Genomic DNA, 13,533 nt, shown 5'->3' on the forward strand with positions numbered 1-13,533 from the left:
ATTTATCTAACGATATTAGTTTCGTATCTAGATCGGTGTTAGATTGATTCATATTAATTATCGTTCGTGTTAAACTAATCGAGTTATTATTGGCCAAAACGTCTCTTGACTAGTCTAATAGCGTTGACGATCTTGAGGGTCTTTACACTATTCATGAATTTTATAGTCACAGTTTGCAAATATGCATTCCTTAGTTTATATAAGTTTAAATTCACGTATAATCGTTTTTAGAAAATAACCAACCTAAATACGCGGACTTATACGCGGACTTAAGTACCCGAAATAAGTTTGTGTTCAATTCACAAATTCCAGTAGATTTTCACGGGACGTGAACTTCCAATGGTGCGTGTACCGGTACGTGGACTTTAATTTCGGTTTTCCTGATAAGCAAATGTTAAGCAAAAAAAAAATATTTATATACCTTCTGGATAAGTCGTGTACTTTTCTTTTGTGGTCACAAATACTTGTAACTAAAACTAGACACATTTTGATCAGTGGCCAGAATGAGATAATAATGGAACCATTAATTAGCAAAACAGCTCTATATTCAGCTTCAATTTCAAATCCTAAAACTCTAATCAGCAATTACATCTTTAATGGTTTGGCCACTCTTGGCAGCTCATTTCCGTTTAATCTAAACAAAAACTTCACTCACAACCAAATTTGCTTACATTCTTGTCATCGATCGACTGTGCCATCTTCATTTACGTTACACTGTAAAGGCAACGGCAGAGGAGAATACCCACTTTCATTGTCGTCTGCTTATGAAATACTCGGCGTTAGTCCTTATTGTACATTTGCCGAACTCAAGTCTGCTTTCCGATCAAAAGTAATCACATTTCTAGCAGCACCGAAAAAATAAATGTTGATTAAATTTGCAAATGATAATGTATTTTGGTTCTCTATTGCTGTATGTTTAGGTGAAGCAATATCATCCGGACGTGAGCAAAGATGTCGACAACTCGGATGACATGATTCGTCAAGTAATCACAGCTTATGAGGTAGGATGATACTTAGTCTTCTAAATTGCAATTTTAAGCGCATGTACTAATACATTTTAAATTGGCCTGAAACAGATTATATCTAAGAATCCTGGATTCAACAACATCGACAGGTAACACTCACTATCCTCCTGAATTGGCATTCAATAGAAGTTCTTCTCTTGCGCTTTTTCACCAAGAATGTGACGCTTTGGTGTCAATATTAGGGACGAATTAAGTGATGTAGATCCTTTCGATGAGCCGGAATGTGAGGCTCTCGATATTTTCATCAACGAAACTCTTTGTATTGGCAAAGGTACTACAACCTATTTAACTCAATAATGCTGTTGGACGCGAATCAGCTAAAAATGCTTGTGGTTTCAGGATGTCCATCTTCATGTGTAAAAGCCGTGCCGAGTGCCTTCTCATTTGATTCATGGACAGGAACGGCACGCGCAACTGTTCAAGGTTGGCATTTGTTACATATGTTTATGCAAAACATTCCTAGCTTCCTGTCTTGAACATTATCGGTACACACACAACTAAACAGGGCAAGGAAATGACTACAGGATTCAGATTGCTGTTAGCGGGTGCCCGAGAAAATGTATCCATTACGTTACGCCATCACAGCGAATTATTTTGGAGGAATTACTTAGCAGGTACTAAAACTAGTGCTAGAACTAAATTTTCAACTACAGATGTTAAGGCAATACGGTTGTTTTTTGGTTGATTTATTTGATGTTGGGTACATGTTTATGTAGTATTTTGGAGTCACCGGTGGGTACAACGGCTGAAGCGGATATCTTGTATTCTCTCATTACTAAAGCCAAGTTTGAGAACAGTAGATATCAGAAACCAAAGAAGAAGAGTAGCTTTTAAAATTGGTAATGAAAATAACCAAAGTTTGCAGACCTCCTTGCTAAGCAAGCAGTACAACACATATCTCTGCAAGATAACAAAGACTGTGTATCCTGTTACTTGATTTAATATTGTATGATTTACCGTACACTTATCTGATCTAACTTTTCAAACCTGGTGCAAATTTATGAAATCTAAATTTCAAGTGATTGCACTTCTTGGAATAAAGTAAAAATCATACACCTCACTTCCAACAAGCTTTCATAGCTCAGTTGGTTAGAGCACCCGTTTAGTAAGCGGGAGGTCTTGAGTTCAACTCTCAATGAAAGCAATGAAGTTCTTTTTTTTCCCGGTGTACAACAATAATTTCTTTTCATTATTTGTATCTTTTAACTGTTTTTTTTTCTTTTTTCTTTTTAAATTTTTTTTTTATTATTTATTTCTTTTTACTTTTTTTCTTTTCTTTTTTTTTATAACTGAAAGTTCAACTCTCAATGAAAGCAATAAATTTTTTTTTTCTTTTCCGGGGTAAAACAATAATTTTTTATCAATGAAGCAATGAAGTTCTTGAGTTCAACTCTCAATGAAAGCAATGAAGTTCTTTCTTTTTTTTTTCCGGTGTAACGCAATAAATTTTTTTTTTATTATTTATTTCTTTTAACTGTTTTTTTTTTTTTTTTGATAACTGAAAATTATATTATTAATGAATGAGGTTTTGGTCTCCTGTCAGGAGGCTACAGATTGAAGTTTCAAAGTTACTAAAACTTTCAAAAGGTGAACCTGACTCTTTAGCTGACTTAGCTAGAGCATCAGCTACCTGATTATCGTCACGACTAACAAAATCAAAGGTACATGAAATAAAGCTAGAGATTAAATGTTTGATCTCCTTTATTAGATTCCTATTCTCCCACAGTATTAAAAGTGAATGCCTATTGATAGTTTGAATGACCATCTTTGCGTATGCCTTTATTTGAATTCTTGTAAGCTGCATTCTCTTAGCCCAGTGCAAAGCCTCACGAATAGCCATACGCTCCACAGCTTCTGGGTTTGTGCTCCACTTCCATAAGTTCCTTTAATTCCAAGGCAGCAACCTGTAAAATCACGCATTACAATGCCAGTTCCAAATTGGTTAGTATGGTGATCAAATTAAAGAGGCATCAATATTGAACTTAATAACCCCTTCTAAAGGTGGTATCAATCTAGACACATTGATATTGTTAGATTCAGAGCATAGCAAGTTATTGGAAGCATGCATATGAGAAGCAAGATGATAAATAATTTTATGCACAGTGTTATGAGGGTTAAGTGATACTCCCTGGAAAGCTGCGTCATAATTATCCTTCCATATTATCCAAGCTCCAATCATTAGAGAATAAATCTATTTTTCATCATCAGTCGAGTGAGGAGGAGAAAAACAGCTAATAACCTAATCGGAAACTGAGTTGCAGTTGGCACTGACTGAATCAATATGAATGTTGATGCCTCTCCATACTTCTCTGGCATGTCTACATTCAAATAAGATATGCTCCATTGTCTCTTCAGTACCACTGCAAATGTCACATCTTGTATCTAGTTCTTCATTGTAAGTGTCCCTTTGATACGTTGAGCAACCTTACAGCTCCACAGCGCTTTCCATGCTCGTTTTTTCACATCAACCCCATTAACTTGAACTTCTCTGTCGTTGTAGGTCAACATTTCGTAGGTGTTATTTATTGAAAACTTACCATTCTTTGCAGGATTCAAATCATTGTGTCTTCCTTACTGTTATGAATGAAAAGACTTTGAATCTTGATAGAAGTATCAACATCAAATAAAACATTCAGTAAGTTGACATCCCAATGAGATGCATAAGGAATAAGAAGTTCTGCCACCTTATCATAAAATCTAAAATGATCACTCATGGGAACAGGTGGATGATTCATGCCAGGAATCCATCTGTCCTTCCATATTTTAGTTTTCCTTCCATTATTAATTTCCATGAAATATTTTTGTTGAACAAGAAGAAGACCTTTTGTTATACCATTCCATGCATATGAGCAGTTCTTAGCTGTGATATTTTGGTGAATAATATCTCCTGATTTGAAGTATTTGCTTTCCAAGACTTTAGTCATCAAGTTGTTAGGTTCATTGCATATTCTCCAAGCAAGCTTAGTGAGCAAAGCTAAGTTGAGTTTCTTCAGGTCTCTGAAAGCTAGTCCACCCATCTCAGTAGGCCTGCAAATATTTAACCAAGCAGTTGGGTTATGACCTCTATTACTGTTATACCCCCCAAATAATTCTTTCAATACTTGTCAGTTGTTGAAGAAGATTTTCTGGTAGCTTGAAAGTTCCCATCTGATAAATTTGGAACTTTCAAGCTACCAGAAAATCTGTTTTGAGACATAATTAAGAACATGCTTGATCATGGTGCCTCTTCCTGCTTGAGAAACGGAGATAGAAAACCATGTAGAAAACCTGTTTTCAAAATTTTCCTTTATGCTTTTGAAGGATTCTTGTTTTGAGTGTCCAAGAATAAGAAGTGAACCACGGTACTTTTATTTTGGGTTCATTGATTTAACTCCAAGAATTTGTCTTAATGTCTCTGCTACCTCAGGCTTGGTCTTCTTACTGAAATGAACTGCACTTTTCTCAAAATTTATAACTTGTCCTGATTGAGAACTGAAATTTTGTAGTAACTCCAGTAAATTTTTAACAGAGGAGAGATTTGCTTGAGTAAATATCAAGCAATCATATTCAAAAAGAAAATGATTAATGGCTGGTGATAATGCAACCACTTTAATACTTTTTATTGTTTTATCCATTTTTGCAGTTGAGAGTTGTCTTGAAAGAAATTCGATAACAAAAATAAATAGATAAGGTGATAGTGGATCACCTTGTATGATACCTCTAGATGGTGATAATTCTTCACATGGTGACCCATTAAGCATAACTGACAATGTAGTAGTAATGATGCATTGATAGATTAGGTCACATAAATCTTCACTGAAACCAAAGTAAGAAAGAACTTTAATCAAGAAAGGCCATTCTAACTTGTCAAAATCCTTTGACATGCATCTATCTTGTTACTCCTCTTTTCTTCTTCATAGAATGAATAATTTTTTGATCTATCACTATGTTGTCACTGATTAGTCTTCCTGAAACATATGCAGCTTGAAAAGGTGATATAATTTTCTCCATAAGAAGTTTCATTCTATTAACAATTGAAAAAGCGGGGGTCTAACAACCACACCCAATATTCTGTTTGGAAATCTGAATAAACAAACTCCAATATACTTTCAAGAGAATCAACTAGACAGTCAGACTCAATCTACAGAAAAGTATATCAAAGAGTTTATATCTCTGTTTCACAATGTAATCAGAAAATCAAACAGATAGAATCCGCGAGCCTGATTATTATGTGAAACAACTTGAACCGTACCAAAGACCAATGTTCAAGTGTCAATCAATTTATATCAACAACCAAAGGTTGGATTATCTAATTGATTGATCTCAACGCACAACCTGTGATATTTCAATTATATAACAAAATATAATGCGGAAAAGAAATAACACCGACACCAGAATTTTGTTAACGAGGAAAATCGCAAACGCAGAAAAACCCCGGAACGTAGTCCAGCTTTGAACACCACACTCCATTAAGCCGCTACAGACACTAGCCTACTACCAATGAACTTCGGACTGAAATGTAGTTGAACCCTAATCAATATCACACTAATTCAAGGTACAGTCGTGCTCCTTACATCTTTGATCCCAGCAGGATACTACGCACTTGATTTCCTTAGATGATCTCACCCGCAACCAAGAGTTCCTACGACCCAAAGTCGAAGACTTGATAAACAAATCTGTCTCACACAGAAAAGTCTATTGGAATATATAAATTTGTCTCCCACAAAAATACCTACGAATTTTGTTCAGTCTTTTGATAAATAAAGGTGAACGGGAATCAATTGGTATACTAGACTTATATTCCCGAAGAACAGCCTATAAATATCAATCACCTCACAATAATCTTAATCGTATGGTAGCGAAACAAGATATTGCGGAACCACAAACGATGAGACGAAGATGTTTGTGACTACTTTTTATCTTGCCTATCGGAGAATCAATCCCGAGCAAATCTTAGAGAAGATAGTACTCAATATGATAGAACAAGGCAAGATCAGAACACGTAACTCCAGAGAAAATAGTTGGGTCTGGCTTCACAATCCCAATGAAGTCTTTAAGTCGTTAACCTACAGGGTTTCGTGAAAAACCTAAGGTTAAAGGAGAATCAACTCTAGCTTATACAACTAGTATCACACAAGAGGTGTGGGGATTAGGTTTCCCGTTTGCTAGAGTTCTCCTTTATATAGTTTTCAAATCAGGGTTTGCAATCTTAGTTACCTTGGTAATAAAGCATTCAATATTCACCGTTAGATGAAAACCTGATTAGATTCAAGCTAATATCTTTCAACCGTTAGATCGACCTTAGATTGTTATACACAAATGAAATGTACCCTCATTTATGTTTAAGTAACCGTACCTAAACGTGTACACCATGTTGGCTCAACAGTAGTTAACAAGGGTTAGCTATATGAACACTCTCATATCAACCTTATTCATCTTAACCATAAATAGTTCAAATGACTCAAATAAAACCAGTTAAAGATTGTTCAATTGTTATATTCTCATAGAAGTATACAAGAACACAACTGAAGAAAAATCGGTTTGATTCACTGGAATCAATTCATGAACATTTTACCCACGGTTTGCAAAGAATACATTCCTTAATATATAAATGTATTAGCTCATGAGCCAACCGATTTTAGAACTTTAACCACTCAAGTATGTATACGGGTATGCATACCTAAGTAGCCGGTCTGAGTTTGGGTTTGCTAGTATGCGAACGGGTATGCATACTTAAGTACACTTCCAAAACCCATCAGAAATTACCAGACATATACCTTACGCAAGTATGCGTACCGGTATGTGTACTTGGTACACGGAATTTCACAACTACAAGTACGCATACGGGTATGCATATTTTAGTTCCGGTCATGGATCACACACATGCAAGAATGCACACTAGGTTCATAATATAATGATGGTTAAGTATTCTAAACTCTGAAACTTTCTTAGAGGATGACAATAGCCGTTTTCACACACTATTAACATCAAAACAATTTTCAAGTTATTGAAATTATCATAACGAAACATTCCAAGTCTACACCAAATGATTGTATCACACAAACCATGTAAGATATTACTCGGCGATTTTCACATGATCATCTTTTGACTTTCATCAAGAATATAAGATGAACTTGGTTAAAGCGAAAGATTACCAACACATATTTCGAGAAATATGTAAGCGAGTTAAACTCAGCTCGAAATCTCAAATGTGTATAATCGACAACTATATAGTAATACGACTTTTGTCTCAATATAGGATATAAATTAGAAATAGACTTTCCAAGTGATAGATGAGTTTTAGTCTCCACATACCTTTTGTTGATGAAGTTCCACAATCTCTCCTTAGTATTTCTTCATCTTCAATTGATGAACGTCGTGAAGTCTACTGCTCAACTACACAATCTATCCTAGTCCGAGACATCACTATAAGTAGACTAGAAATCAATACTTATAGTTTTGATCACTGATATTGACAAACAAGCTTGAGATAGCAATGCTTGCGAGTTCGACCGAGCAGTGTCTAACAACAATAACTTTAGAAATAATCTTATAAGAAGTATTACACAGACCAATTGGTCTGTAATCAGCTGCACCAGTACTTTTCTTCTTTTTTGGGATCAAAGAGATATAAGTTTTATTGATCTGCCTGAGAATGTACTTCGTTTCAAAGAATTTTTTAACCATAAGATAGACATCTTCACCAACTATGCTCCATTGGCTTTTGTAAAACCCATCTTGGAATCCTTCAGGACCTGGTGCACTCTAATTCTCCATGCTTTTAAGAGTAGAGTGTATCTTTTCATCAGTGGGAATTCTTGTGAGAGAGATATTATCCTCTTATGTAATAATTGTTGGCCGAATGTTGTACAGACCTTCATCTATGACTGGGTTTCTAGATGTGCTGATGCTTTAAAATGTTGAGTGAGATGCTGAGAGATTTGATCCCTTGACTGCAACCAGTTATTGTTTGGATCTTGAATTGAATCTATATTATTCCTTGTTTTCCTTCTCTTGACTTTAGTGTGGAAGTACTTGTTATTTGTGTCCATATCCTTGATAAAGTGATCACTGGACTTTTGTTGATAAAACTGAGTCTTTATTTTGTGCCACTTGTTTAGTTCATTATTGATGTTGATAATTTCATTGATGGTGCTTGGATCTGAAGGTTTCTCTTGAAGTTTATGTAATTCCAGTTGGAGAATGTCCACCTTTTGATTAATATTACCAAAATGCTCTTTGTTCCATAAGGATAATTTCTTTCTAGTAATATGCAGTCTATTAACCAATTGATATGCTGGTGAGCCATTCACACTAGATTTCCAAGCATTAGCAATAACAATGGAACAAGAAGCATCATTTAACCAAGCCAGGAAAAACTTAAAAGGTTTCCAACATTTAGGTAAAGTAACATCAGTGTCTAACATAACTGGACTTTGATCACTACCTAATTGAGAAAGATGTAAAAGCCTAGAGTTTGGGAAATTTAAGGACCAATTTCCATTTCATAAGGACATATCTATCCTAGTTCTTATAGTGTCAGTGTCGATGTTATTATTAGACCAAGTATAGCCTTTACCTACAAAACCTATGTCTTCTAAGCGACAACTTGAGACAATATTGTTAACACAGCCATCAGTGGACGAAAAAGTGCTAACATCATTATTAATAATATGGAAATTGAAGTCACTTAATACAATCCAAGGACTATTATTAGCTTCACTGATTTGATGAATGTAACTCCATTGTTCTTTTTTCTTTACATAGTTAGAGTAATCATACATTTAAGTCAACAAGAATTTTGGCTTGCTAGGATCAGACTGAACTTGAAAATTAAACATGTCGTTATAAGTATCAACAACATCACATGTTAATCCTTGTTTCCAAAGTAAGACTAGACCACCAGATAAGCCTACTGGTTCAATGAATGGATAATGGAACTGCTTTAAAAGTGTTATGTATTTGTTTTGATCTATTTTTGTCTCACATAGGAAAATAATATCTGGGTTTTTTGTTCTTATGAGATCACTCAGATGATTCCTAGTGGTTGCATTTTTGAAACCTTGAACATTCCATGATATTATCTTCATGATTATAATTGCTAAAAAGAGAAGAAAATAACAAGTAATATATGTTTTTCTCAAAGTAAGGAAAATCAGTAAAGAATGACAAAAATCAATGATAGTGAGGATGATTTTATAGCAGGTGAAAATAACCACGGGGAATTTTAAAAGGAGAAGATTTATGAGTTCAATAGTTACCTGATTCTCTTTTTCTGTGTTTGCATTATGGTTATCTCTAGTGGTGACCCTTTGAGTTACCTGAAAATCAGTGTAGGAAACATTGTTGGAAGTGGTGGTTGTTATTAAAATGTTGTTTGTCTTAGTGAGACAATCTTCGGTATCTCTGTGTCTTTTTCCAATCCTATTAGTTTCTTCATCTTCCGTACCCTCTGACTTGTTCAGTAAGAAATCAAAATTAACGGCAACACCATCCTTAGGAGGAATGAAAACTGTAGTCTTCACTGATGCTTTGTTATTCTTCTTAGATGTAGGAACATTGCTTGTTGAGTTGATAACAATTTTTTTCCTTATATTAGTAACTTTGCCAAAGAAGTATGGCTTTTTATGAGCTTTGTCCATTTTTTTTTACATCTTTGCATGCCCCCTGTAGTGTTTGATGACATAATAATTAGTGCAGTTTCCACTCGGTTGTATTTTATAAAAGAATTTGATCCATCAAGAAATCCCAGCATTAGTTACTGCTTCAACCCTCTTATCAAAGGATTGGTGAGATCAATATTAACACAAACTTTTACAGGATCGCTACCTAATGGAATGGCATCCTTGGGTTCATTGGCAATGACTTTTCCCATGATTTCACCTATCTTAGTGACTGCAACAACATTCATTGTTCATGTAGTAAAAACTTCAGTTGTATCCAAAACTGTTGAAAACCAAAAATGTTTCTCTATGTAAATCATGTCAGGTATGTAATCATGCACCACCAGAAGATGGTTATTGACACTCCAAGGAAGTTCATCTATGACTTTGTTTAAAAGGGACCAGTTGCTAAACTTGAAAATCATTATGTTTGTTTCAGCTTCTACAATTCTCAAATCATCAGATGTCATGAAAGGCCACGTGAACCTATGAACTTCTCCACTATCTCAGCTTTTATTCTTCCTTCTATTATGATCTTTCCAATTGCACTTGCCTCCCAAGTTGAATCTGCTTCTCCTTCTTTGTCATCTGCTAGCGAAAAATCCACAATATCAGAGGTATCACCCAAGTCCAAAACAACCTGTTTGAACTTATTAACTAAGTCTCCCACTTGAGTCGAACTTTCCCCTTCCATCTCTAGGGTAAGGTTGTGTTTAATGGTGTTGTTCAGCTGCCTGAAAGGTATTGTTATATGAAGATTGATACTAGGGTTTTGAAGGTATATTTGGCAGGTATTATACCGTAAAATCTGGATACTATCGATGAAACTTGATGAAAGAATATCTTGTTTTCCATTGAAATTATTGCAGCTGGCTATTGACTAGAGTAAAAATAGGCAACTAATTTTCGGAATGAAACTGTTATTTTTGAAATTTAAAATTTTTGAATTGAGATAGACGCGGACTTCATTAATGTTGTGAATCACCGAGTTAAAACGGGTGTTGTTCTTCGTCCACCACAAACCATAGTTTCCCACACGGATTTCCTGTTCTATCAAACGAATGATGAAAAACTCGGCAAACGCCATAATCACAACACATAGTAAGGCAAACTCCATAAGAGATAACTCAATCTGTAAACATATATTAGAGAAAAAGTAAAAGTTAGTTAAACATAATAAATCTATATTATAAGGGACAATGGTGTTTTTCTATTTGGACGGAGATCTACAGTTTAGACACATAAAGGACGGCCCGGATTGAGGCACATATTTAAGTTATCTAATTACATTTCTGGCATATAAAGAATGGTCCAGATTGAGCTGCATATTTAAGATTTTCAATCCACATTTTAGGTATATAAAGAAGGGTCCAAACTAATTCACGTATTGATTTTATTTATTTGGGAGTTATTCCTCCCATTTAATGTCAAATGTTACTTATATTCAAAATTAAACGCCCATTAACTTAATCCCTTTTATAATCAAATTCCTTTCCCAAGGTTTTGCACAACTCTATTACCAAGGTATGATTCACTTTTGTTTTGGTTGATTGAGATAGTTGTTGTTAGCTTTTCTCTTTAATTTTTTTTGAACGTCCATGGATTATGGTGCCTCACGCCTGATTTTTATATCATTTACGCAGTTTAATTTCTCTTTGATTGTTTTCGTTAATATTTTACTTTGTTATCTCGATTTTGTTTTTCATTTGCAGTCAAATGATATTGATTAGATATATGATTGCTAAGTATTCATTTTTATTCTTATGTTAGTTTTTTTTTAATACCATACCATTTAATTTCTATTTTTTTACACAATATTTTTTATTTTTCTCTGGACGTGGAATTGTCCAATAAGACTTTGACTTCTTCAAGCAAAAATCATAGGTTTTACATGGAGCGAAAATAAATGACGAAGAAAATGACGGTTCCATTATTATGCCCTTAATTTGGGTCCGTAAATGGCATTTCTTAACTGTATTCTTAAGGTGTGTTTGGGTCGACCTCTATTTTGGGTGTACATGAGTTTGGTGTTTGGGTGTTGAGCGGGAGTAGCGAAATTTGATGCACAACGAGTAAAGAGCATTGGATGATCCCATATGGATTGAATCGAACGGCTACGATGGAGAGGTATGTAGCGACTGTTGGATTATGAGATACAACAAAACTGACGGCTTCAAATGGAGCTAGGTACTATGGTGTTTGACAGGAGCTTCGGATTTTGATGCACAATGATGAGGTGGACGTTGGATGATGAGATGGATCCAATCTGACGGCTCTCATGGAAATGGGTATGGATAATGTAAATGGATTTGGGTAAGGGTTTTGGGCCTTGGGTATGCCAAGCCCATATATTCTTTAAGAACAATTTTTCCTCTTCAAGCCCACTTTTAATTGATTCGGCTCTTGCAAACATCAATCTTCGCTGCCTTTGTGCGGGAGTCTTTGCCGTTTCTTTGCTATTTTCACTCCGTGAGTTAACCAGGCTTTATTTAGTACCTAAAAATGCAAAATTAATTGAGAAAAGTATCTATTCTTGGAAACAACGAAAACACAGAATATGGGATAAAATGGAGCGTTAGTGCACAAATGATGAGTTAAATGCCAATAAAAAGGTGCAAATATATACAATATTTGGCACTTATCAAATACCCCCAAACCTGAATTTTACTTGTCCTCAAGTAAAACAAAACTAAGGAAATCCTACATATACCACTGTCGCTGGTCTCTCGATTGCATTTAGCGAATGCAATATGCCTTTTAAACCACTAAGTGTCCCTAGTGGACGAGTTGAAGTCTCGTGAAGGTTTGCTTAGAACGTACCTACAAAGTTCTAGGACAAAATATAAGCTCAGATTCCATGAAATTGACATGTGCAAGACAGTTTAAGCTCACAACAAAATGGAGATGTCAATCTAGCTATCAAAGGTACAATCCTAGCACTGATAAAAAATAAAGACATGTGATAAAAGTGTAAAGTGTATCTACACATGTGTAAAGAAAGATCGAATGTTATGACTACTAATCACCAAGAGATAGTTTCTCAGGCTAAGAACCGAGGTCGAAATCTAGCTAGTTGTCCGGACATTTCCGAAAATTGTGAATGAGTTGGAGGTATTTCACAATTACTCGCGTTGTACATCAATGTCATACACCCTTCCTTGATCATAACACAAAAACACAAAAGATGACTCTTTACATGACTCTTATTTACATTGACTACTCTCTTTTATTTTTGGAACAAGAGAGGATGGAATTGATAAATACTTGATTTTTTTTTTTTCTGAATATATTCATCATTTTTTTTTCTTATTTTTTTTTAACATGGTAACACTTTTGATACATAAGCAAAAAGAAACAAAAAATTACATGACACTTTGCAAGAGGTAGCCCTTTTTAATGCACCCAGTTAAATTCGATGGTTGTCTTTCTTAATGTAACCTCCACCTTCTATCCCAACCAACCAAAGAACAAGCTAGTCAAGTTTCGTTCAGTATTCTAAAGTGATTGGCAATCGTGACTTCCGATCAAACACCTTGAAGATCGAGGCTATATATGTATTGGTAGATCGTGCGCGTGCAAATTTCTTATCACTATGTGAATTGTGCTAGAATCAGGGTGCCTAAATATCTAGACTAAGACTCCTAATAATTACATATTTGCACAAGAGTCAACATTTCAAGGTAAATGAGCTCCATTTTTATGATTTTTTAATTTTTTATTTTGATTTTTCAATTTTTTTGGAATTTTTCAATTTTTTCAAAAAGATGGAGTTTTGTTTTCAATTATGGCATATTATCGTGGTATCTACTCTATACCCCCAAACCTAAACTAAACATTGTCCTCAATGTTTCAAAATATGAACAAAA

At 34.8% G+C, this 13,533-nt stretch overlaps 1 protein-coding gene and 1 non-coding gene across 3 annotated transcripts; both read left to right on the forward strand.

Annotated features, from left to right (window-relative positions):
• Positions 1–463: 463 nt before the first annotated feature.
• LOC113336922 (chaperone protein dnaJ C76, chloroplastic-like) lies at positions 464–2,184 on the forward strand. 2 transcript variants are annotated; one of them, XM_026582633.1, is made up of 7 exons: positions 464–829; positions 921–1,001; positions 1,077–1,114; positions 1,208–1,296; positions 1,365–1,448; positions 1,531–1,639; positions 1,742–2,184. In XM_026582633.1, the coding sequence occupies exons 1-7, from the start codon at positions 515–517 to the stop codon at positions 1,857–1,859; spliced, it is 834 nt and encodes a 277-aa protein (XP_026438418.1). In that variant the 5' UTR covers positions 464–514; the 3' UTR covers positions 1,860–2,184. The 2 variants fall into 2 exon arrangements, with proteins under 2 accessions (XP_026438418.1, XP_026438417.1); XM_026582632.1 differs by having other exon boundaries at positions 1,550–1,639.
• TRNAT-AGU lies at positions 2,096–2,169 on the forward strand. The gene has a single exon. It is a non-coding gene; the product is annotated as a tRNA-Thr (tRNA).
• Positions 2,185–13,533: the final 11,349 nt, after the last annotated feature.

This window comes from Papaver somniferum, unplaced genomic scaffold, assembly GCF_003573695.1.
Source record: "Papaver somniferum cultivar HN1 unplaced genomic scaffold, ASM357369v1 unplaced-scaffold_154, whole genome shotgun sequence".
Lineage (NCBI taxonomy): Eukaryota > Viridiplantae > Streptophyta > Magnoliopsida > Ranunculales > Papaveraceae > Papaver > Papaver somniferum.

Coding starts and splice junctions, on each gene's coding strand:
- LOC113336922 (XM_026582632.1), top strand. CDS start 515: ATGGAACCATTAATTAGCAAAACAGCTCTATATTCAGCTTCAATTTCA. Junction 830..920: donor AGTCTGCTTTCCGATCAAAA/GTAATCACATTT, acceptor CTGTATGTTTAG/GTGAAGCAATATCATCCGGA. Junction 1,640..1,741: donor TTGGAGGAATTACTTAGCAG/GTACTAAAACTA, acceptor ATGTTTATGTAG/TATTTTGGAGTCACCGGTGG.